The 27,998-nt window shown below is 35.1% G+C and overlaps 1 protein-coding gene across 2 annotated transcripts; it reads left to right on the top strand.

Moving 5' to 3' along the window:
• Positions 1–18,324: 18,324 nt before the first annotated feature.
• LOC138316184 (prolyl 4-hydroxylase subunit alpha-1-like) lies at positions 18,325–27,503 on the top strand. Of its 2 annotated transcripts, XM_069257750.1 has the most exons (7): positions 18,325–19,168; positions 19,407–19,521; positions 19,809–19,862; positions 20,063–20,128; positions 21,183–21,251; positions 22,586–22,682; positions 27,406–27,503. In XM_069257750.1, exons 4-7 carry the CDS (start codon positions 20,120–20,122, stop codon positions 27,483–27,485), a joined length of 255 nt encoding a protein of 84 aa, XP_069113851.1. In that variant the 5' UTR covers positions 18,325–19,168; positions 19,407–19,521; positions 19,809–19,862; positions 20,063–20,119; the 3' UTR covers positions 27,486–27,503. The 2 variants fall into 2 exon arrangements, with proteins under 2 accessions (XP_069113851.1, XP_069113850.1); XM_069257749.1 differs by having other exon boundaries at positions 18,325–19,521.
• Positions 27,504–27,998: the final 495 nt, after the last annotated feature.

Raw genomic sequence — 27,998 nt, 5'->3', positions numbered from 1 at the left:
ATATCGACATCCGTCTATCTATAGTCGTATACACTATGTACAGAAGATATCGACATCCGTCTATCTATAGTCGTATACCCTATGTACAGAAGATATCGACATCCGTCTATCTATAGTCGTATACCCTATGTACAGAAGATATCGACATCCGTCTCTCTATAGTCGTATACACTATGTACAGAAGATATCGACATCCGTCTATCTATAGTCGTATACACTATGTACAGAAGATATCGACATCCCGTTCTCTCTATAGTCGTATACACTATGTACAGAAGATATCGACATCCGTCTATCTATAGTCGTATACACTATGTACAGAAGATAATCGACATCCGTCTCTCTATAGTCGTATACCCTATGTACAGAAGATATCGACATCCGTCTATCTATAGTCGTATACACCCTATGTACAGAAAGATATATCGACATCCGTCTCTCTATAGTCGTATACACTATGTACAGAAGATATCGACATCCGTCTCTATCTATAGTCCGTATACCCTATGTACAGAAGATATCGACATCCGTCTATCTATAGTCTGTATACCCTATGTACAGAAGATATCGACATCCGTCTCTCTATAGTCGTATACACTATGTACAGAAGATATCGACATCCGTCTATCTATAGTCGTAATACCCTATGTACAGAAGATATCGACATCCGTCTATCTATAGTCGTATACACCCTATGTACAGAAGATATCGACATCCGTCTATCTATAGTCGTATACCCTATGTACAGAAGATATCGACATCCGTCTATCTATAGTCGTATACCCTATGTACAGAAGATATCGACATCCGTCTATCTATAGTCGTTACACCCTATGTACAGAAGATATCGACATCCGTCTCTCTATAGTCGTATACAGCCTATGTACAGAAGATATCGACATCCGTCTATCTATAGTCGTATACCCTAGTCTATGTACAGAAGATATCGACATCCGTCTATCTATAGTCGTATACCCTATGTACAGAAGATATCGACATCCGTCTATCTATAGTCGTATACCCTATGTACAGAAGATATCGACATCCGTCTCTCTATAGTCGTATACCCTATGTACAGAAGATATCGACATCCGTCTATCTATAGTCGTATACCCTATGTACAGAAGATATCGACATCCGTCTATCTATAGTCGTACACCCTATGTACAGAAGATATCGACATCCGTCTATCTATAGTCGTATACCCTATGTACAGAAGATATCGACATCCGTCTATCTATAGTCGTATACCCTATGTACAGAAGATATCGACATCCGTCTATCTATAGTCGTATACCCTATGTACAGAAGATATCGACATCCGTCTATCTATAGTCGTACACCCTATGTACAGAAGATATCGACATCATCCGTCTCTCTATAGTCGTATACCCTATGTACAGAAGATATCGACATCCGTCTCTCTATAGTCGTATACCCTATGTACAGAAGATATCGACATCCGTCTATCTATAGTCGTATACCCTATGTACAGAAGATATCGACATCCGTCTATCTATAGTCGTATACCCTAGTCTATGTACAGAAGATATCGACATCCGTCCTACTCTATGTACAGAAGATATCGACATCCGTCTATCTATAGTCGTATACCCTATGTACAGAAGATATCGACATCCGTCTATCTATAGTCGTATACCCTATGTACAGAAGATATCGACATCCGTCTATCTATAGTCTTACACCCTATGTACAGAAGATATCGACATCCGTCTATCTATAGTCGTATACCCTATATGTACAGAAGATATCGACATCCGTCTATCTATAGTCGTATACCCTATGTACAGAAGATATCGACATCCGTCTATCTATAGTCGTATACCCTACTATGTACAGAAGATATCGACATCCGTCTATCTATAGTCGTATACCCTATGTACAGAAGATATCGACATCCGTCTATCTATAGTCGTATACCCTATGTACAGAAGATATCGACATCCGTCCTATCTATAGTCGTAAACCCTATGTACAGAAGATATCGACATCCGTCTATCTATAGTCGTATACCCTATGTACAGAAGATATCGACATCCGTCTATCTATAAGTCGTAATACCCTATGTACAGAAGATATCGACATCCGTCTATCTATAGTCGTACACCCTATGTACAGAAGATATCGACATCCGTCTATCTATAGTCTTACACCCTATGTACAGAAGATATCGACATCCGTCTATCTATAGTCGTATACCCTAGCCTATGTACAGAAGATATCGACATCCGTCTATCTATAGTCGTATACCCTAGCCTATGTACAGAAGATATCGACATCCGTCTATCTATAGTCGTATACCCTATGTACAGAAGATATCGACATCCGTCTATCTATAGTCGTATACCCTATGTACAGAAGATATCGACATCCGTCTCTCTATAGTCTTACACCCTATGTACAGAAAGATATCGACATCCGTCTATCTATAGTCGTACACCCTATGTACAGAAGATATCGACATCCGTCTCTCTATAGTCGTATACCCTATGTACAGAAGATATCGACATCCGTCTATCTATAGTCGTATACCTATGTACGAAGATATCGACACCGTCTATCTATAGTACATCCTATGTACAGAAGATATCGACATCCGTCTATCTATAGTCGTATACCCTATGTACAGAAGATATCGACATCCGTCTATCTATAGTCGTATACCCTATGTACAGAAGATATCGACATCCGTCTCTCTATAGTCGTACACCCTATGTACAGAAGATATCGACATCCGTCTATCTATAGTCGTATACCCTATGTACAGAAGATATCATCCGTCTATCTATAGTCGTCCCTATGTACAGAAGATATCGACATCCGTCTTATAGTCACCCAATGTACAGAAGATATCGACATCCGTCCGTCGTATATCCCTATGTACAGTCGATATCGACACCGTCTAGCCTATGTACAGAAAGATATCGACATCCGTCTATCTATAGTCGTATTACCCTATGTACAGAAGATATCGACATCCGTCTCTCTATAGTCTTACACCCTATGTACAGAAGATATCGACATCCGTCTATCTATAGTCGTATACCCTATGTACAGAAGATATCGACATCCGTCTATCTATAGTCGTATACCCTATGTACAGAAGATATCGACATTCCGTCTACTCTATAGTCGTATACCCCAGTCTATGTACAGAAGATATCGACATCACCGTCTTATCTATAGTCGTATACCCTATGTACAGAAGATATCGACATCCGTCTATCTATAGTCGTATACCCTAGCCTATGTACAGAAGATATCGACATCCGTCTATCTATAGTCGTATACCCTATGTACAGAAGATATCGACATCCGTCTATCTATAGTCGTACACCACTATGTACAGAAGATATCGACATCCGTTCTAATCTATAGTCGTATACCCTATGTACAGAAGATATCTACATCCGTCTATCTATAGTCGTTATACCCTATGTACAGAAGATATCGACATCCGTCTATCTATAGTCGTATACCCTAACCTATGTACAGAAGATATCTACATCCGTCTATCTATAGTCGTACACCCTATGTACAGAAGATATCGACATCCGTCTTCTCTATAGTCGTATAACCCTATGTACAGAAGATATCGACATCCGTCTATCTAAAGTAAGTCGTTATACCCTATGTACAGAAGATATCGACATCCGTCTCTCTATAGTCGTATACCCTAATGTACAGAAGATATCGACATCCGTCTATCTATAGTCCGTATACACCTATTTATGTACAGAAGATATCGACATCCGTCTATCTATAGTCGTATACCCTATGTACAGAAAAGATATCGACATCCGTCTAGCCGTATTTACAGAAGATATCGACAGCCTTTCTATTCTATAGTCGTACATATGTACAGAAGATATCGACATCCGTCTATCTATAGTCGTATACCCTATCAGAAGATATCGACATCCGTCTATCTATAGTCGTATACCCTATGTACAGAAGATATCGACATCCGTCTATCTATAGTCGTATACCCTATGTACAGAAGATATCGACATCCGTCTATCTATAGTCGTATACCCTATCTATGTACAGAAGATATCGACATCCGTCTCTCTATAGTCGTATACCCTATGTACAGAAGATATCGACATCCGTCTATCTATAGTCGTATATTCCTATGTATGGACAGAGATCTACAATCCGTCTATCTATAGTCTATACACCCTATGTACAGAAGATATCGACATCCGTCTATCTATAGTCGTATACCCTATTACAGTACAGAAGATATCGACATCCGTCTCTCTATAGTCGTATACCCTCTCTCTATGTCGTATGTACAGAAGATATCGACATCCGTCTATCTATAGTCGTATACCCTATGTACAGAAGATATCGACATCCGTCTCTCTATAGTCTTACACCCAATGTACAGAAGATATCGACATCCGTCTATCTATAGTCGTATACCCTAGCATATGTACAGAAGATATCGACATCCGTCTATCTATAGTCGTATACCCTATGTACAGAAGATATCGACATCCGTCTATCTATAGTCGTATACCCTATGTACAGAAGATATCGACATCCGTCTATCTATAGTCTATACAATGTACAGAAGGATATCGACATCCGTCTCTCTATAGTCTGTAAACATCCTATGTACAGAAGATATCGACATCCGTCTGATCTATAGTCTTACGCCCAATGTACAGAAGATATCGACATCCGTCAATACAATTATTGTATTACATTAAACAAATATTGATATCTAAAATAGCGCTTTTTGTGTTTTGACTCCCTGACCCAACTAGCGACCATTGTGGAGAATTCCACATCAAACTCTATGTAATAGAAACGCGTTGTCATTCAGTCTTGGTACAACTGTGAAAGCATATTGAATACCATAACAATCGGAATTCGTTGATCAGATTTTTTACCTTTCGTCACAGCACTACGCTGTGTTGTCCTCATAAAGACAATGAGTATTGTTTCCACTCATGTAATTATCTCAGTTCAATAGTTATAGCATGACAAATGTATATAACCAGTGTTTGTAACATCGGACCACAACACAGGGATTCAAACTAAAACATATACGAACTGGCATTGCTGATGAGGTGCATCACGCCAAAGGCTTTACTTGGCCTTCTACAATGCCCGTGATAATACAATCGAATAACAAAGCTATTTTGTAGCAATGTCTGAAATGGTCGTTCAACTGATACTGGTATTCCTTTAGTGATTTGGAATTTCTCTTGAGGAATCAGATCGTACTAGAAGAAGAAATGAGGACTAGACTTATACGGATTCATGGAGGTTTTTGGCGTCTTATTTTTTCGCTACATTAGTATTTTTTTTAAATATTTCAAAGTAACCAAATAATTATACTTTAAAGCCACACTATACGTAATTATCAACAATACGTCAAGTTAGATTCGACCCTGATGTTGTATTTGTAGACGTAGTTGAAATTAAAAGTTACATCAAAGAATATTTAAAATGATTTCTTATGACGTTCTCGGCTAGGGCGTTACCATGTCGGCTAATTTCGGCTTGTTTGAATGACTGGGACCCAGCTAGCGATGTTCAATATTTATTTTTGATTTTAGTCAAACGTTTCTGAAATATCTATCGCGCATCTTGACTTCGATTTAGTCCTGTCTCTGCATGATTTACAATCTGATTAAAATACAGATCCTTATTATCAATGCGTTGGATAAGAGGATCTGACAAGATCCCATCAGGGTTCATGCCCTTGTGACCTTTGGAAACGGCCAATCAAATTGCTACTGCCGGAATCTTGAATGTGACTTTAAGGGGACGAAATTGTTTGAAAAACTATCCGAATGATTTTCGTGTACGAAGTCATCTCGCCCAAACATCACAGCAGAACTTATTATATATGTAAATTGGGCGAAATGACGTTGTCAAGTGATGTAGCAATGTGTAAATTATCTGAAGTTCATATGGTACAAAGGTCGTCCGAACATGACCCCTTATGGGATGTTGTCAGATCCTCTATTAAACGATGATGTGTCCCTATATAGGTTGTCCACTTGACGAATTTAGGCATGATAATGAAAGTACCTATATATATCATTAAGAATTATAATATCGTTTAAGATCACCTTTATAACAAATACTGTTTTTATACGTATTACTCGTATTGAAGAAGTAACGTTGTATCATGTACCACTTTGATATATTTACACTTGCTAGGCTTGTTCACTATACGCAAGTACTAGCCGATTTTGTTTACCATAACTGCATGGTAACATTGAACTTTGAACTTGCGTATGAAAATGTTCTATGCAACATAAAGGGGCTACTTTTTTTAAAGAAACACATGGCTTTGTTTACATTTTGACGCAACATTACGTGTATATTGTTGTTTTTTCATAGAAATTTGGAAAAATATGAACAATTCATATATGTTTTATATTTATACATGATACAAACATTTTTTAAATTAACAATTGTATAAAGAAACGGGAAAAATATCCCGACCGGGGCGACGAGCAGTGCTTTCACTTTTGTTAAAAATGATGGATGTCAAATGTAAACATTACCTCTGTGTCTGTGTTCGTCCTACGATCAAGTCTTTGGGGTGGACGGGCGTGGGACCCTCTGACAGAGGTCAGTTATAAACATATCCTCTTGTCTCTGTTCTTTGAGAATTTAATCGTGTGTATTATAAAAACATGCACCGCTAGTAATCCACGTGTTGACAGTTACGCGTCAACACAGCTACATTTTGTACATTGTATCCATCGAACACAAGTGAAGTTATTCAATCTATCGATGGCGATGGATCTAAGCGTAGATTATATAATCACATGGCTCCCAAGGATGTAATATCGTCAAGTCAGACGACAATCTCAAACACATTGAGCTACTTGAAAACCGGTTTTTGTCAACTTCTGCAAACTCCAGTGTGTAAGCGTGCGTCAGCTTCGCCTCGCTGCACAACGGTCACCGACTTCACACATGTGGCCGAGTACAAATACTTTATGTTATTACGCTATATATTAACTTTTAGCAAAATTGAATATATATTTAAAAATCTGATCTGATTAAATAAAATTATCTCATAAATTTACTTTGTTTGTCATGTTTATTTAACACTAAAATATTGAACTTTTTTGTCGTCGCGGATGAATAATTCTATCTTACGTGAAGCGTCATAATTCGCTGTTCAATTGAGTAAGCTCCTCCCACTTTTGACCGACTTTTATTGAATAATTACGTCACTTTCAAATGACAATTTTATTGCGTAAAGTATAAATAAAAAGTCGTGTGAGTGTAAATATAGGGATTGGATTGCGCTTTTATGTTAACCATGCTTGTATGGAGCAATTCCTCTAAGAATATATTCAATATGGGGCGCTAACGCGCCCCATAGAATATATTCTAGAGGAATTGCTCCATACAAGCATGGTTAACGTAAAAGCTCATGTACCACTTTGATGTGAATATATTGTAGATTATATCAATAATATCAATAAAACAAGTCCACTTCCTCTCCTAGAACATAAGTGATTCTAAAAGCCTGTTCTATGTAGAAAGCATATATAGCATATATTTCTTCATTATTTATATATAATTATTTTTATTCTACTATATTTCTTCTTTGTTTTTGTTTTCATTTATTGAAATGGTATTATGGGGCTGCGATGGCCAAGCGGTTTAGATGTTCCGACATTAAAATTGAAATTATATTTTTAAGATAAAAAAAAGATGTTCCAACATAAAACCACAATCCCTCCACCTCTGAATCGCGAGTTCGAATCCCATGTGAGGCAGTGGGTGATCACTGGTCAGTGTTTTTTCCGGATACTCAAGCTTTTCTCTACCATATAAATATGACATGTCCTTAAATGACCGTGGCTGTTAATAGGACGTTAAACTAAGCAGACCAAAGGAACATTTAGTTTATATGACCTGCATACTGATGCATTAGATACCCACATGTACACTGAATAACATCACATCTCCCAATGACATCAACCGGTACCTGTGATGTCCCGGCGGTAACGAGTTAGTCATATGTATGTTATTACATTACTAAATCCAAAATATTTCCATGATAAACCAAATTAAATTTCCGATAACTGATGCTGTAGACGGTGCCCCGAGCGTACTACTAGCACTGGAGACGGGGTCGTAATCGGGGCGGGATACAATGCCTTACAACACCTATACCAGTCAATTACTCCGTGCACGCATGAGTATAATCAGCTACACAGCATGGTCATTTCAGCGAGACTGTTAGCGAGATCAGTCTTTATGACACGGCGTCAATTTTGTTTTCTTTTACCACAATTTGATATGAAACAGAAAGATACCAGCAAAGTATAATATCACATTATTGCATTAAAATACGAAACAACATCTACACTAAGTTAGGAAAATGGCAAAACTGTCTGTGACTCCATATTTGCGGCAAAGAAATAAAATCACTGTACGCTTTAATCATCCACAATTCTTTGCTTATTTCACATAATATAACACCATTATCGTTCATACAACTCTTTCTTATATCCAAACAAGCTTGCAAACGAGAAGATCTTTTTACTGGTGCTTGCACTAAAAATGCAATGTCAAAGAAAGCATGGATGATCTTTTCAGTGTCAGACTAATGCACCGACTAGGACAGAGAACTATACAATAATTCCAGTAAGGTTCATTCTATCAGCCAATATCTTTATGTGACGTAAACATATTGATGGAGTAAGGTTTATTTACTATTAATTCTGTTTTTGTTTTCTTTTTGACTTGAATTCGTCAAATACATCAACATATATGTGTGTTCATTTCAATACTGGTGTTAAAGTGTCCATCACGCTAAAATCTACAATAAATATATATATGTAACTGCTAAAAGCATTCACTGTTTTGTTTTTCATTTCAAATAGTTTAATATACATATTTAATTGATTCATTTATCTACATACTGTAAATGCTCACACTGAAATGAACGTGTCAATTCGTGACCTCCTGAACTCTGATGAAGGTATTTACGCCAGAACCTAATCGCAAAAAGTAAATACTGGACATTATATTACATTGCGTTTAGTAGTAATATTCAGCAACTATACAGTGACAATGTAAATATAAAAAAGAATGTATCATCACCGACATATAATTACATCGCCATACGAACTTGCGCTGGAATACACATTTACATTTGGATTATTATAGATTCAGTTGCGTTGATATTAATAACCTTCTGTTTCTAATGGGTCCTCATCAATTTCCCTCATCAGATTGAATTATTCATATCAAGTCTTTTCTACAATGTAGTATAGGGGCGACAACTCTAGTAACAGCATAAGACAATATGGCACACATATTGTGCCAACGCTCACATCCTAGGCCTACATATGTATATGCTAAAGCTTATTTTGCTGTAATTGTAGAGCAACATTAGTTAACTTGTAAGGGATGGTTTAAACAATAATGATAAGTACTATCCTGCCAAGAGGATATCGCGGGGAAATCATTAACCTTACTATACATGTAGATATCACCAGGGGAGTGGTGTTTATCAGAGGGCCGACAGTTCGAAACCTGGCGCGGGCAATGTAAACCCTTGGGGAAGATATTAAACAATACGGATATGGTATGGGAGAGCAAGACATACGGTTTACCATTTTAGATGTGAGTGCTAATTGGTAAACTTACGACGATAAATATACTCACTTCTAACAGCAGGCTATAGCTTGGGTATGGTTGGTATAGCATGTCATTTGTGTTTTCCCAAATAGCATGATAATATTTGAAATTAACACCATCATAATTTAGAGAGGACTTGTTTATGTAATTTACGCGACCGTTCACTGATTCTTAATCAAGGAGTCAATATTAATGAGAGGAGTGTTCTCTGAACGCCAACATATTTATCAACAATAGGTAGGTGTTGTTTTAGGAAACAATAGGAAGGCAATTTTATACTGCTTCATATAAGCTGTAAATTATATTCACCTGTAAAATCTGTCATAACAAACTACCCTACAGGTAAATCCAAAATGTTTACGTTTAGAGATACACTCTAATGCCATCCTTTCCAAAGTAAAGATGGATCGCACACGGAATCCTGTAATCCACCTGGGGCAAAATGTCGTATAAGTTTGTTTAATCAGGGATATAAACCTACTGGAATAGGATATGGAACTCGGTTTGTATATCTTACTGACTTTCTTTGCATTAGTGGGTGCTGATGTTTCAGTTTCTGTTTACAAACTGTCCATTGTATGCCACAAGGAAGGTCTGCTTGTGGAAGCTCTGCACCGTTACGTCACGGACACCCTTGGGAACCATTCACTCGTGGACGACACTGTAGGACGGTAGGTGATATAACAGAGATCCATAGGTATGATATATGCCTTAACATTCGCTTTGGTTGATCAGATGAAAGAGTCACGTGCAGACGGTCCTGTTATATAAATCTTGGTTTAAAACAACTTGCTTTTCTTTGTTTACGCACAACGTCGTAAGGTAAAAGTCAAAATTGGCATTTTCATTCTGGAAAATTATAACTCTCATTAAAATACACAAATAGATCTACTGTACAAACCCTTGCGCAATATACCGATAGTAAAATATTAAAACAGTGAAATATTTCTTACAAGGAATTATAACTTACTCAAATATTTTAGTCGCCATACAATATGCCAACAAAGATGAGGGCAATACTATATTTATCTCGACTCGACAAGGCTACATAAAACACTAGTATACACAAAAACACTACAATTTAGCGGCACCGTGACCGACATAGCATGCAACCATGTTTTATTATCAATAGTTCACAGCCATAATTAACATTGATATAAACTTTCATAAGACACATTTTACATACCGTACTCTGCAATCAAACATCACATGATTTTCCACATGATTTTACAACCAGTTGATCAACAACGGTATTCATCAACAACACCCGACTGACGTCAATAAAAGACCGTTACAATCGCGTTCAACAGTTACAGATACAAGTATATAAAAGTGCCTTGTTGCTTAGAAGCTGCATTCTATACAAATAATGAATTATTATCATTAAAACTATTAAGAAACATAAACGATACGATCAGACAGATTATGCATTTTCACAAAAAATCATAAAGAATCACTTTTCTTACTTCGTTACAATATTTGGAATGCTTGAAAAAGTGATAATTGTGTGAATGGTATAGTTTATGTTAATAATAAATCATAAGAATTCGCCATTTTCATGTTTTTCTTTAAGATTTCTAGAAAATGCTAAAGACAAGCGTTCCAGGATAACCGACAAAACTGAATGGGTAGACCATCCAATTAACGCTTTCCATTTGGTGGACAGGACAGCTAATGGTTGGACGAAAATTAAACAAAGTATAAATTGTAGTACATGTGATCCGACCGATGCTGCACAAGGTAAGGCAATGGATTTTCTATGGAACATTACATCAGGTATAATGTTGGATGTGATTTAAGGTAGAAAGTGCTCGATACATACATCTTATCAATCAAAGGATAACGTGATTTGTATGTTACGTGGATGCAGTAAAGAAACTCAAACCTTTCTGGACAATCTAGTCCAATCTGTGTTTACTGAAGATTGTCCATACACATGTTTTTATTCGGTTTATGAGATGGTATGATGGCTTGCAAATCAAGGTTTATTTTACTGAATAAAAATGATCAAATCACTATGATATAAGAGAACAGCTTTATCACGATGTTATGTTGAACCGGTAAGACATTGATGGATATTTCTGTAGGGGTTGGGCTTTTCCAAACATCACACGGGGTCAACTCGTTTATTTGAGACTGGCATCGTTTACTGAAATGACTTTTTTTATAACACTTCCTGCATATCATATCCCAATTTTTGGTTGGCTATGCTTGTATCTGAAACACGAACTTGGGTATATGTTATTACCATGTACACAATATTGTATATCCCTTGGGGTGAGTCGGGTCACTGCGGTTTATATACTGAGCGCCAATGAAAACGCAGTACTGTAATAATAGCTAAATTTTAATGGTTACAAAAACTTTATGGACAAAATGATTATTTCATCATAAAGTTACAATTTTTACTGTATGCGGCCAATGTGCCTTTGTTGGGATTTTTTAAAGATATTTTAGGAAACTCTAGGCAAATGTCTAATAACAGTTTGCTGTGTCTGACCGGCCTTCTTTATTAGGGTTGTAAGAAAATCTTCTCGAACGTTCGATCCGGTTCTAGTTATATTTTCTCTAAGAGGCGGTTATCCCATATTTACTTCGATCATATGGTCACGTATTATGTCATTTCCCAATGTACTATATTCACGATATTCTACTTATCATATATAGAAGTGATAACACTTCTAATTGTTATTCCAATTGTTTTCTGGGGTTAGATGTTGCACGTGCAGAAATCATGTTTCTGTGTTACATGAAATTAACCCTGCATTTATCTGGTGCTCTTATATTTTTCTCATCATTCTCGGTTATACTAATTTCTGTTTAAAACATTGCATCTAACATGAGAACCCATTCAATTAGGATTTTCTATAGTCTTTATCAAAATACATAATCTGTATCATATACGTCTATATGATAAACATCATAAGCTTGATGTCTTCTTCATCAGAGTTTTTGACACTCTGGAGTACTATCGTAGAAGCAGACGACATTTGGCCTAGCAGTCAAGACGTCAACATATCGGCAACTGCATTGTGGAGACTTCAGGAAACTTATGAACTAGATATTAAAACGTTGATGTCCGGTAACATTTTCAATAGAAGCACTTTTCCTCTGACGTCGACGGATGTTGTCACCATAGCCCGATACCTAGGAATAGATAACCAGATAGACTGGTATGAAGGGTTTCTAGATCTGGTGGAAGGCGACGAGAGGGATGTCATATCGTACAAACTTGCTATGGCTTATTACACGGTACGGTTTACAACTCTCTCTCTTTCTCATAAAAATGACGAATTTAATAAGTAAGTTTTCTGATGTTGATATCGGTGAATTTGAATTGTACCTTTATAACCTACAGATATAACATATAGGATCGAATACATGTCAACTTATAATCGCCATCGACGTTATTAAGAAATGTCAATCACAACGAATGCGTTGTGTTAAAGGAACGAGACTTTGTTGATATATGCTCAGTGTTTTGTTGAGCCGTTGGTTACAACGCTTAAGAACTGGATTTGATTCTTGACAGAAAATTCAGGAATAGTTTCTATGTTTTTCATCATTAATAGAAAAAAAACATAACCTGCAAAGCAGATTGCAATAATGTTACGATGTAATATATCTATTATTTATTGATATTTTTTTCTTTAATTATAGGACGACTTTCCGTGGAGAGCATTAGATATTCTAACAGAATTACAGAAATCAGGTGGGTTATAGTGTTTATACCTACATCAGTTCTTTTATCAAAGAATTTTGCATCTTTACTTGATATTAAATTGCTGCTTTAAAAAGTATGTATTTTACGGTAGAGTCCATATTTTTATCCATGTTTGATTCAGTACCTATTAATATAGTTTTAAGGAGAGAGCTTTAAGAAGTTGTAATAACTTGTGCCCGATCCCGTGTAAGATTTTTTGCAAAAAAAATAGTTTAAACTAATATAGTTTGGACTCTTTTACCACAGGTTCCCGATCTGCGTCAGACCGTATGCTTAAAATCATCAAGCAGAAAGCTGAATCGTATGGCAAGGACAGACCTAGAAAGAAAATGACAAGTTTTTATTCAAACACGGAAAAGGTTTACGCTAGACTCTGCCGTGGAGATATACAGGTACTTAATTAATAGTTGATCTTTCATGAGTATGCTGAGAACTATTATCAGTGTAAATACTATGTAAACATCCAATGTACATGTTTAAAGCTTGGATCAGAACTCCAACTTTGAAATTTGTAGAATTTCGAATTGAAATTTGTTATTAAAAAATTGTACATGTAACAAATGTGCAAATTTTCAAAAAATTATGGTTATAAAAATTGCTTACACTCAGTTGTTTATGATTAAGATGATATGCAATGTTACTTGTGAACATTTTGTTCAGAAAATGCTTGATATGTTTCATACTTGTACCTTTTACTCAAATTTAGGCATTTAAGTTAGAATTTGAAGATATACTTATATGAACTTTAACATGAACTTGAAGACTCTGATTTAAATAGCAGACATGATCTACATTTACATTTGAATTTAGAGTTGTAAGTTGTTGTTGATTTCCCCCCCTTTTTTTTTCTTAATATCGAAAAATTATTGTACTGTAGCTACAATGTAATCTGATAAGAAATTGTTCAGCAAATCAACAATAGGACACGGCACACCCTGTACTGTTCACAACATAAGTACTTTGTCCATGTCAATATTATAAAAGTTCCTAATATGATATTTTCCCTATCATTAACATTAGTTTATATTAGTATGTATACATTGTATTATAGAAAAACACCTGTAATGTGTGTAAGGAATTTTGCCTTACAATTATATAAGTTGATCGAAGCTAAAAATGTTTTGTATACATGGAATTTAAAGTTACCTTCAAGTGTTCAAGTATACTAAGATATTTAATGACGATTCAAAGTGACTCTGGCTTTGTGCTATGTATTTGCCAGATGTAAATACATATTGATGAATATGTATGTAAAACTCAGAACAGGCAAATGAGGTGTTGTTTATGTGTAAACACCAGCAAACTTAACTTCAACCATAGAAAATATATACATGTATATATTTAAAGTACAAAATCAATAACTGGTATTCTACATGCAGACTATATATTAATTGTGAACACAAGATGTAGTCCAATGTGTTTAATATATGTACATGGATCTGTTTAAATATAGACTTCATGTCTACTGGTATTCATTGCATTCAAATTAAAGGTTTTTTATGTATCTCTTTTTGTAGATAAAAATCATTTAATGAATATATGAAAACTGTATTGATATAAGCTGCATTTATAAACAAAGTAGACATTTTAAATTCCTAGTATGTGATATTAATATTTCTTAGTATATCAATTATTTATTATTTAGTAGATGAAATTCTACTTGAATTATTTATAAGATGTGCACAGTTTCACTGCTTACAATGAGCTACAAGCAATAAGATATGTTGATATATATTGTGTTTGTAAACATGCCAACATGTATATAATATGGAAATTGGCTATTATGTGTTTTTCACACAATATAGATATCACATTATTTACCATATTACCTGTATTATTTAATGTTAAAACCCTTCGCCATTGCACCTTCCATCTCTTACTCAGGGGGGCCGCGGTGGCCGAGTGGTTAAGATGTCCCAACATATTACCACAAGCCCTCCACCTCTGGGATGCGGGTTCGAATCCCATGTGGGGCAGTTGCCAGGTACTGACCGCTGGCCGGTGGTTTTTCTCCGGGTACTCCGGCTTTCCTCCACCAACAAACCTGGCACGTCCTTACATGACCCTGGCTGTTAATAGGACGTAAAACTAAACAAACCAAACTCTTAAACAACCTTAAATACCCAGTTATCTCCCTTTTTCTATACCTCTCTCTCTCTCTCTCCTTCTCTCTCTCTCCCCTCTCTCCCCCCCTCTCTCTCTCTCTCTTTTCCATATATATGTAGCTACTTTGCCTGCTGAGTGTGTATTAATCATATTATTTTTGTATATTGTATATAACATGACCTTTCACCGCTCACTACATATAACTGTGTTTGTTTTTGATAATGGGTAATGATCTAGAGTCATATCGAGCGGCGATTGGTTGTTTTTACATGTGTACACATTATGTTTTAACACATAGTCAGTATCTTTTACATATGAATATTCATAGATTATTAAGTGGAATATGTTCTATTTTAAAGTACTATGCTATCAAACTAATACTTGTGGTTCAGCTATCTTTATCTGCCCTCGTCGACAATCCATGCTTCTTCTTAATTATACAGTTATTGTTGATCACCTGTAACGATGTTCATCCAAATCCAGGCCCCTCCCATATTTTAATGATATATCTTTATTTCATCTTAACATTCGCAGTCTTAGAAATAAGCTAGCATATCTAGAGAATTTAGCATCTGATTGTGATATAATATGTGTTACTGAGACTCACCTCGATATATCGATAGCAGACGACGACATGCTTCTAGATGGGTATGGTATATTCCGTAAAGACCGTGGTACTCCGGGTGGGGGGATTATTGTATATACTTCCAATGTCCTGTGCACTAGTCGTAGAACCGACTTAGAATTCCACATTGGTGAAGTTGTGTGGACTGAGATCCAGTTTCCAAATAAAAGATACCTTCTCTGCACAGTATACAGACCTTCAAATTGCATACACGCTTTTGGAATTCCTTCCGGTTCTCCCTTGAATCAGCATTTAACGAAACTTCTCATATACTCATTGTAGGCGATATCAATGTAAAATTTGTTACAGCAGACAGAAATCATCCTTTCATAAGCATAATAAATCACTTTCACCTAACGAATGTAATAGACAGACCGACTAGAATAGGGCGCACGTGCGACACACTCCTTGACGTTATTCTTCTATCTGACACGTGTAGTCACACCTTTGCGGACACTATTGATATAGATCGTGATATCTCTGACCATCAGGCGACTTGTGTAGAATTGACTGTAGGCACAACGGTAACTAAAAACTGCAATTAGAGGCACGTCGCATTGTTACGGGATTACCATCGTTCTCAAGCAGAAACTCTATTTACTGTGAAACTGAGTGGGAGCCCTTATCTAACAGGCGGTCTCGCAGAAAACTCCAAGTCTTTTATAAAAGACATCATGGGCTAACCCCAACTTATCTACAAACACTCCTCCCTTCTATAGTTGCTGATAACACCCAACACCTTCTTCGTAATGCAGAAAATTACGCACTTCCTAATAATAGACTTGAATCTTCAAATATTTCTTTTTTTCCCGTCTACCATTCGTTTATGGCCTATAAACACCAGACATAGTGAGTCATTCTCTAATTTTAAACATGCTATCTGGAACAAAGTCTTACCTGTAGTACCCGATTTTTTTATTTTGGAGACCGTAAATTAAACATTATACATACAACGTTAAGCATTTATTCAGAGCAAATATTGTAACAGATCAAAAATGTCATTGCGGCTTCCCAGTTGAAGATCCACAGCATTTCTTTTTTAATTGTAATTCATATAATGACCAAAGAATCATTCTCTTTCGACAGCTTAACTCATTTGTTCTACTCTCTGTCAATTTATTACTTTTTGGAAATATGAACATAAGTACACAAGAAAACGAATTAATCTTCATGCACACTCAGCAATATATCAAAGATACTCATAGATTTTAACTTCGTCCTTCTATTGTTATCAAATATTTCCATATCTGCTTTACTCCCAACATCTTCCTGGTTTTGTATTTACACGTAAATTATATTTGGATATCCCTCCGATATTCAAAGGAAGCCTAGAGTGACCAGGAGAAAGACAAACGAAGGAAAGGATGATATGAATATTGAGAAGTTGAAAGTTAAGAAAAGTGGTTTAGAACTTCTGTCGTCTTTATCGGAGGGGTAGATTTTAAAATAACAGTATATTAGGAGGTGAAACTATCACCTTAAGGAGCATACTGATTATAAAATAGCCCTCTCCCTCCCCCATCTCTCTCTTTCTCGCTCTCCCTCACTCTTTCCCTCTCTCTCTCTGTCTCAAATACAACATTATATATTATGTATATCTTTTCTTGTAAATGCCATCTTGTCTATGTAATTTGAATGTTTTATTTTTTTGGGAACGGGCTTTATATAAGTTGTATAACTTGTGCCCAATCCCATTGCACATTTTGCAATAAAATATGTTTAAATAAAAAAAAAATCAACTATTATCACTGTTTATTTATATTCGTTTTTACAAATTTTCTCAACATGTCGTAATCAATATATATGAAGTCTCGTATTAGTTTGATTGGAATGGTTCAGTTTGCTGGAATATGTCATTGATTTGTGTCTGAGTATGTATCGTGCAGTCTGAATAATTTAGCTGATTTACTTTCAGTCCAACAGGAATACAACTCTTCGTTGTTACAAGAGACAATCACAGATCCCGTATTACCTAGTGAAAGAGGAAGTGCTCAGTGACGTGCCACGCATATCACTATTCCATGACGTCATTTCCGATGAAGAAATTTTAGAGATACAAAACATAAGTAAAACAATGGTAACCAGTTGTTATCAGTTTCAATACATCTTATGTATGATTTGGAATCTATGACATAATATTATGGTTACATTTTTATATAAAAATATCTTATTTGAAGTGTTAATGGAAACATCAGCATTTCGTAAATATACTGTTACAACTATTGATATAAACAAAAACAAATAACAAACGAGAAGTTAATACGTTAAGTTAATTTTTTGCTGAAATAATGAATGGCTAATCATTTAATATCCATTTTCGAAAATATCTGTTGATGTACTAATGGCCACCAATGCATTCATATAATTATGTACATAACTACCACACAAAACTACAAACATTTGTCAGATTGGTTGTACAAAGACACCAACAACTAAGAAATATAAGATGTTATAAACCAAGGCATTCCGAAATTACACACAACAAATAAGATAACGAATTGGTATGAAATAACGGTCACCTTGTTAAATGTAACATTTAAATTAATAGTTAAAACATTACCAAACGGTGTCTCACTACAAAAGATGATTTGTCAACTCTTATAAAAGGAACTTGTTCCAAAGCGAAATGAACCTTCGTTGTTTACATAGAATAACACAGAAAAAATGCGAAGGTAATCGATATAGATGTCTTGATGTTACAGCTGTTACACTTTGAATTGTTGTGTCGGAGACGCACTGGGACTTTATTAATTGTGTGCATTCATCTAACTGAGATACGCATGTGTAATGTCGATATATGTTAATTAGTGTCAACTTGATGTATGTATCAACGTAACACGAAGCATGTATAAATAACTATTAACTATAACTATTAATTGCCTGACATAGATCTGTGTCTGTAACTTCAATCCAAATAACTATGTAAACAGTCAGCCTTATCAGGTTTGGATTAGCCTAATACATTTGTCAACTAGTCTGTTTCAATGCCTGTTGTAGTTGGAACCCTCGGAAGTCATAGGAGGATTACGAGTACCCGTCCGGATCAGCGAAACGTTAGTTAACAAATGAATTAACCTTACCTGTATTGTTTATAACCATATAGACAGAGCATGTGTTTTTTGTCAGGTAAACAGATGATTTACTCAGAAATTATCTTGGCTTAGCATCGTCTGCATTTGACATCAGATTTGATACTATATTCGTAAGTTAGAAAATCATTTCTATTTCTAGATATTTTAATTTCAAGATGATGGTTTAATTGTATTATTGTATTGCTAATTATTTTGTCAGTGCTTGGATAAAATTTAAAACACCTATATCCATAAAGATAAGCAGAAGAGTTGGACTTATAACAGGTTTTGATACAAGTCTTCAAAATAAAACGCTTACAACAGAAAGACTTCAAGTAAGTACATGGCGATATAAATAATTGTTAATTTCTCCAATTCTCATTCTTGATTGATTATTGTTTACAAGATGATAACAAGACCACGTTGACGGAATATTGATGCCGTAACAATTACGATGTGTAAACATCATTAATTTATTATCGTTTATTGGTGTCACGTTTTCAATGTTGTGGTGTTTAAATGAATACTTAACACTTTTGTGCCATTTAAATTCTTATTATATATACATGACACTAGATGATAGACAATTAACGATACGATGACGTAATATTGGTGGTTACAGGTAGTGAACTATGGCCTCGGAGGTCATTACATAACGCACTATGACGCCATAGATGTGAGTATCATTCCTTCTGAATCAGTCCATTAAAAATAGATGTCTCATTTTAGATCATTTATCTAATGGGTTGGCTAATTACAATCAAATCCAATGAAAATAAAGCTAATCTCCTTTCAATCATTGTATTTAGGTCCATGTGTAAATTCAAATCGTCAAAATGATATTTGTTAATTTTAACGTTTTGTTAACATCGATAGAAAAGAAAGAAGAAACATCCCGAGAAAGGCCTGTTTGGAGACAGAATCGCTACCTGGATGTTCTATGTAAGTGAAAAGTTTTAACGCATTTATTTAACAAAAACGGTAAATATATTTTGGTTGGTGTAGGTCTGGTGAAGAAAGGTTCCTAATACTCAGAATGAAAGAAAAATAAGATAGTCCAGAATTGTTCTGTTTAATACTGCGTTTGTGATCGTCAGCGGCACAGTAACTTTAATGATTAAGACGATGGTAAAAACACTAGTCTAGTTGTCCATGGGCTATCTTATGTTTTATGCTTGGCGTTTTATTGTTTTTTGCTTGGCGTGTTGTCGTTCTTTGTTTGGCGCGTTATCGCTTTTTTTCTTGGCGCGTTATCGTTCTGTGCTTGGCGTGTTATTGTTCTTTGCTTGGCGCCTTATCGTTGTTTGCTTAGCACGTTATTGTTGTTTGCTTGGCGCGTTATCGTTGTTTGCTTGGCGTGTTATGGGTTTTTGCTTGGCACGTTATTGTTGTTTGCTTGGCACGTTATCGTTGTTTGCTTGGCGCGTTATTGTTCTTTGCTTAACAAATTATCGTTGTTTGCTTGGCGCGTTTGCACACTTTGGTTGGTACGTTATCGTTGTTTGGTTGGTACGTTATCGTTGTTTGCTTGGCGCGTTTGCACACTTTGGTTGGTACGTTATCGTTGTTTGCTTAGCGACTAATCATTCTTTGCTTAGCGCGTTATTTTTTCCTTGCTTGGCGTGTAATTGTTCTTAGCTTGACGCGTTGTTGAACTGCCGCTCTTTGCATCGCGGAGTTGCCAATGTGATAGTACGACATGATTCAAAATAATCATCATAGAAAATAAATAATGTATTAATTATAAAAAAATGGATATTTCTAAAATGAAATGAATAACTAGCATCTCTATTTAGGTATATTTTATTCCTTGCATTTGATCGAATTTATTTGACGTTAATCATTAAACTAGTGTTATACAAGGTCATGTCAGTGTAACATTACAGTTCTTTCTTAAAGAAAAAATGAAACGGAAATCACCGTCTCATATTTTACTATTTTAACAGCTTTGTGTGTTCAATCATCAAAACGTGATGGTCGTTTATACTTTGTTTAGCTCAGTTCAGTAGAAGCTGGAGGTGCTACAGTGTTTCCAAAGCTCAACCTGAGAGTACCACCAGTTAAAGTAAGTTAACAATACTTTTCATACTTTGAATCATATCAATCTGACACTTATGTAATTTGTGTCATTTTGGTCATATAAATAGAGAATACACGGTTAGTATCTAACAATGCAAATTTTATTTTGGTGCGTGACTTAGGAAAGCCGAGATGACGAGGCATTTACTTGGTTTTGCTCAAAGCAAGAAGCTTCTTTGATGCGCAGGAAAAGATTCATTCACAAAACTGAAAGAGAGTGTTCTCCTTTTTACTACCGTGATAAATATATAAGCGCATTCCCAAACAGTAATAGTAATACTATTCAGTGTGTAATATCACTTAAACAATGTGAAAAGCCTGAAAAACAATAATTACCCATCAAAGAGTTACTTTACAGTACATACCTTTACCATGAGCCAAGAAAAAGACGACACCGCCATATGAGATTTTCGATATCGTAAAAATGATGTCATTCCGGTGAATGTGACGTCACCTTTTAGAGGGACTAAATGACGGTTCATTCACCTTAAGGTTAAAGTTCGGGGTCAAGTTAGAAATGTTCCGTCAGATGTGGAACAAATTCACGTTATCGTATTGACGGATAAAGCATTTCGTATTGACGGATAAAGCACAAGTGTATCCGGCAGTAATTATCCGTCAGTATGTGGGGCAGTTGCAGTACTCTTTGCTATATAACTTTACCGACTGCGTAAACACGGTGGGTACACACACCGGAACACTGACTTCCGCAAGTAGTGTGAATGCGCATCCGATTAGGCCTACTCTATCTGTATGACAAATCTTCAAAATATTGCATGTACATGTATGAATGTAATGTATGATATATCAGCAAAAACATTATTGACAAATATTGCATAAATAGGATGAAAAATGATTAAGTTTATGTTGAACTATATTTTGTGTACTCTCTGAATTTGACAACATTTCCCGCCAAATTAAAGCCAGTTGTTCCAGAATTCCATCAATTGACCGGCTGTTCCAACAATCGTATAACATTGAAAAAAACAGAGTTTTACTTAACACTTAATCTTAAATGAAATGGTCGATCGAAATATAAATATAAGGAATGAATTTTATTGTTTGTTGTTTACTGGTGTGTAAACTGCATTTTTTGTACAGATATCTCAACATGATGCGCTTACACGCGTCATTAAAAATATCTGTTCAAAAAATGCATTTTACACAACGGGTACCAGTAAACAACAAACAATAAAAATAATTCCTTAAATATACCTTTATAATTTCTAAACAACAATATGTAGTATTTTTGTTACAACCTCATGATCCTCTTCTCGAGTGCGGATCATCCTTATTCTGTTAATACTGGTCTCATCACAGGGGTCTGCTGTTTTCTGGTATAACCTCCTTCCAAGTGGGGAACTTGATGTCAGATCCAACCACGCAGCCTGCCCGGTCGTTCTTGGGTCAAAATGGAGTAAGTATACGTTTATCCGGGGTCAAAGTCTTGGGTTCGTATTATATATACATTATCAAGTCTTGCGTTCGTAGGACGATGCTCGTATATGTGTCAGCGTTTATTAGTCATTAACTCATTTCTGACCTTAAAGATATACATATTTTTATGCAATGAAATTTAGAGAAACAAGCAAATTAGTGGAATTTCCATCCCTCGCTTTCAGGACATATTGTATAGGTAAACATTATTGAGGTTAGGTTTAACCTTGGTCGAAACATGAAAAAATAAACTGAAATCTTATTCGGAAGTAAGATGTGTAAATATAATGTCCGCTGAAAGTGACTATTAAACTTGGTTGAGCTCTTAAGGCATTTAAGGATGCACTCCTCTGAGAAGTCAAAATTTTCATGCCATAAAAGAAAATGGAAGAAAAAACATATGTCCGTGTGCTCGTTTTTGAGCTGTAGTCACTCAAAGATACCTAGTTGACAAAATATTGGATTTTATGGGAATTTTGCCTTTTTGACCATATACACAAGTGATTAAAACCATAATTTCCTAATGAGGTGTTTGATATGCAAAAACTAGCTTGATACCGCTAAAAATACTGGCGCAGTGATGATTTAAGTAAAAACATTTTCAGTAAAAAATGGTAAAACTTTGGCTCTACTCAAACCCAAAAAAGACAAAATTTCAAAATGGCCTCCAAATGGGCCATTTTTTAAAATCCCCGTATAAAAAATCTACGAAAAATAGAAATGAATTTTTTTGACAAAATTTGCAACTGGCAACTTGCTACATATATTGATAGATTTTATTTAAAAATCTCATAACTTCTTTGATCTATGTCGAAACGAGACTTCAACGGGACTGAAACCTCAAAAGAATACATCCTTAACTTTGATACTAACTTTTAAGAAAATCGGTTTATATTTGTTACAGTTATTGCGCAAGGAATGGCAGAAAATGACGTTTTTAGTACATCAAAGGGCCATAACTCAACTACATATTGTTGGCCAATCGAACTTGGACAAGTCCTTAAGGCATTTGAACTTGTTACCAAGTTTGAAGAAAATCGGTTAATATTTATTATAGAGTTATTGCAGAGAAATGGCAGAAAATGACTTTTTTTTATTAAATCAAAGGGCCACAACTCTGCTAAATAAGGTCCGTCGCAAGTGGCGATCGAACTTGGCCGAGCCCTTCAGACATTTAACTTTGTTACCAAGTTTGAAGAAAACCGGTTAATATTTATAACAGTTATTGTACGGAAGTGGCAGGAACTGACTTTTTTAGTAATTCAAAGGGCCATAACTCCGCTAAATAAGATCCGTTGAAAGTCGCGATCGAACATGGCTGAGCCCTTAAGGCATTTAATTTTGTCACCAAGTTTGAAGAAAATCGGTTTACATTTGTTACAGTTATTACAAGGAAACGAAGTGTTACAGACAGACGGACAGACAGACAGACGGACAAACCCAAATTAATATTCCCCGTTTCGGAGAAAAGCGGGGGATAAATATGATGAAGTTATAGCAAAAGTATAGCTCTGTATTAAAACCTACTGAAAATGCAATTGGTGCATTCATATTTTATGATTTTATGACTCATAATTTCTAGCGCAAAATGAGCTAAATATGAAACATGATTACCATTAAGTTTTGTACGTTGCCAGTATGGGATGTTGTGGAAGTTCATTTTGCATCTCATAATCAGTGCTTGACGATTCTATTGAAAGACATACATGTAACACAAGTAGATATACATGATATATATCGGTCAACAAATGTTTGTTTGTCGACACAATCACATTATTTAGAAACATAAACAAAATTGATACATTTATTACCATAATAGGCAATGGTATGTTCCTTTTACTGACAGATTTTGGAAAAAAAACATCGCTTAGAAAATTTTCCAGTTAACATTTATTTTCTGCCATAATCTGTGCATTTTTATCACAAAAGATCTAATCTGTTTTGAATCTGAGAAGTTCTTTGAGTCACATATACATCAATGAATAATAAACCGAGTTTTAAATGATCACGTCGATTTAAGTGAATTAGTTTTTTTTTATTGTATTGAGATAAATATTTCCAAGTAACATAAAAAACTGTTCGGGAGCATATTTTAATGTCGTTTGAACTACGATGATAACAGTTGCTTGCTGTAGCGACGATGTAGGTCTGATTTTATTGTCTTGAATCAAAAACAAGATGGATAACAATATCAGAGGAACAAATGCTTTAAAAAACCCATAAAACTTCTAGATAGGAAATTTACACATTATTTCAAAAATATTCCAACGTCCAGCAGTAGCAGTAAGCGACCGATCTTCTTTAAAAACCACGTGTCTTCATGCTTCAGCATTCGTTCTATAATGGTGGTTAACTCATGTAAATTGAATTATGATATAAATCAGAGTGATTTATAGATACAGCAAAGTTTATGAATGTTTCTAAAATCATATTTAGATATCACATCAAATAAAATCAACAGAGAGAGACCGATATAAAGAATGGATAAAACTGTATAAGGCTTTATATTATAAACATTAATTTTTTTATATCGATGTAATTATAAATAATTGTGTAATAACACGATTTACGAACTACCTTACAACTAATTTGTATTGCTTACTGCTTTTAAATATACGATGCATTTTAATAGTAATTCTAATAACATATTATGAATTTGATATGAGAAATACATATATTATTGACTATGCCAATAAAGGACTCGGATATTATGATTTACATTTGCTTGCCATATTTACTATATTAAAGCATTAAATAGCCTTATTGGGGATTTATGGTCTTATAATTATACAAGAATTGTACACAAATTGAATAATTAAAAAAATGTCTGCAATCCTGGGAGAATTATAGGACCATTAATCCCCCAAAAGACAATTTAATACTTATGTTTCCGTATTCTGTTATTTTCAGCCAATCTGTAATTTACACTGCTATCGCTATTACTAAATCCAATTCCCTGCTGCCCCAGTCAGTGGAGCCTTTTCTCGTGACGTTATAAGTATTTCCGACATCATCAGAACCCCGACGTGATTCGCGGTAAAAGAAATAAGTCCATGGAAATAAACCTAAAATCATATCATCATTAAACTTTCTATAATTTAATCATTGTGTTACATCTGTAGGATATTCAACATTTTAAAATCATAATTATAAAAAGTGTTAGGAATAACATAGAACAATTAGGGTTTTCATTCCAGTAAGCAGGTTTTGGTTGGTAAGGTTATATAGTGTCAGTCCCGAGCAAATGGAATTATTATACAAATATAGAATTTGATGAGGTCGATATAACAATGTATTGACTGAAATCAAAATGCAATATAGTATTTTTTTTTATTTTTCTGGATTTTTTTACATCTTTTAAAAAATGAGTGTGAATCTCAATAAGCATCACATTGTAAATTCTGCTTCATGATGATAGTAATATTTTTTTTATCATGCTAAATTTAAAAACAACATATGAAAACAGCATCAATTTTTGAACTTAACGCTTTGATTATATGCACCCGGTACATGCATACGTGTACACCATTACACTTGTAGTTCCGTGGTCAGGACACAGTCAAATGTATAGTTCCTTCTCCGTTGTAATAATCCACTTCGAGGTCAAATATATATCAACAGATTGACATAAAGATACGTTCTCTTATGCTTGGTATTTCATTCAATAAAAAAAACGTTGCAAAAATAAACATCAAACGTATTAACCATTCAATGCCTCCAGATACTTAATCAATGTCATTCTATTTTTCCTACTCTCATATCGTATTTAAGTTGAAAATTTAAAAGTTTTAACTATAGTCATCAGCTGGAAGTCATCTTCATCTTTGATAGAAATCGAAACCGTCGACGTCGTCTGTGACATTTACTGATTACGCTTCGAACTCATGTCGTCAAAGCTTTTGTTTCAAAGCGCCTGAAACAAGAAGCGTTTTGGTAACGTAGACGATAAAATTATCTAAAAATAACCGTGCAATATACTTTTTCTAGAAGGAGTTTTTTGGCGTGTTTTTGACCTATCAGAAGTGACAAAAAAGCTAAAAATAATCAATTACTATCTAAAATACTATAGTGATATAATTGACACCAGAAATGTGACCATTATGACGTTACTATGACATTGACACGTCAATGATCAACATCAAAATGGATGTCCACCTTACTGATTAAATCATCGTTGATACACTTTAAAATAGGGACCTTTAAAATGAGTAAATAATGTAAATATTAGAATTAAAAAATATCCTCTATACGTGAATAGAGTTTAGCATGCAATCAATTGATAATGCACTAGAGTAAATGCTTTTAACAATTCCTTGCCTCTCCCATTCTCTATACGTTATACCCGCCCCTGCACTATCTCAGTAAAACTAGAGGCAACAGAATACACAGGTAATTTGATCCTTTGATGTACATCAAATGCATTGTATAACGGCACACGGTGGTTGATTGTCTTTGAAGTTGGGTGTCGCTGTCTCTGTCTTTGATATTTCCTACTTCCACTGGTCACAGGGACACAAGGAAACTATACCAAAGAAAAAATATCATTGACGATGCTTCTGTTATTTTGAATGTGAATTTAAATGTAAGATAATGTCATTATCTTTGCTATCTGACTTCTAATATATTTAACTTCGATTTCATATATTAGATAACTTTATGATTTTATAAACTCTCTACTATATCCTATATGTTTATTTCTGTAGTTATGACAAAGTGGATACTCGAAAACGCACAGACGTTCCGGAGACCATGTCATATAAACCAAGCGGCTGAGCATCATTGAAACATGTGCAGCGATCAGGATGCTTATGACAATTCGTTCAGTTATGTTTTTCATTAAAAATATTGATATCATTCCATGCTTGTTCCGTTATAATTTATCAGCGCAAATAAAAGTTTTGTCATGCAAGAAAGATTACAGTAGAATCGGTTCTTGGATATCAGTATATCGCCGAAGTGTCTTACACTGGGAAAACATCTAGATAGAGGAAAGAGTTGTTGGGTGCGGTAAAATATATAGTGAGGTAAGATATCTAGTAACAGAAACAGTTGTAGAGTGCGGTAAGATATCTAGATACAGAAACAGTTGTATAGTGCGGTAAGATATCTAGATACAGAAACAGATGTATAGTGCGGTAAGATATCTAGATACAGAAACAGTTGTATAGTGCGGTAAGATATCTTTATACAGAAACAGTTGTATAGTGCGTAAAGATATTTAGATACAGAAACAGTTGTATAGTGAGGTAAGATATCTAGGATAGAGGACACAGTTGTATAGTGCGGTAAGATATCT

This window comes from Argopecten irradians, chromosome 2 (genome assembly GCF_041381155.1).
Source record: "Argopecten irradians isolate NY chromosome 2, Ai_NY, whole genome shotgun sequence".
NCBI lineage: Eukaryota > Metazoa > Mollusca > Bivalvia > Pectinida > Pectinidae > Argopecten > Argopecten irradians.
The sequence above is the reverse complement of the archived record's forward strand: the minus strand, read 5'-3'. Positions and strand labels throughout refer to the sequence as shown.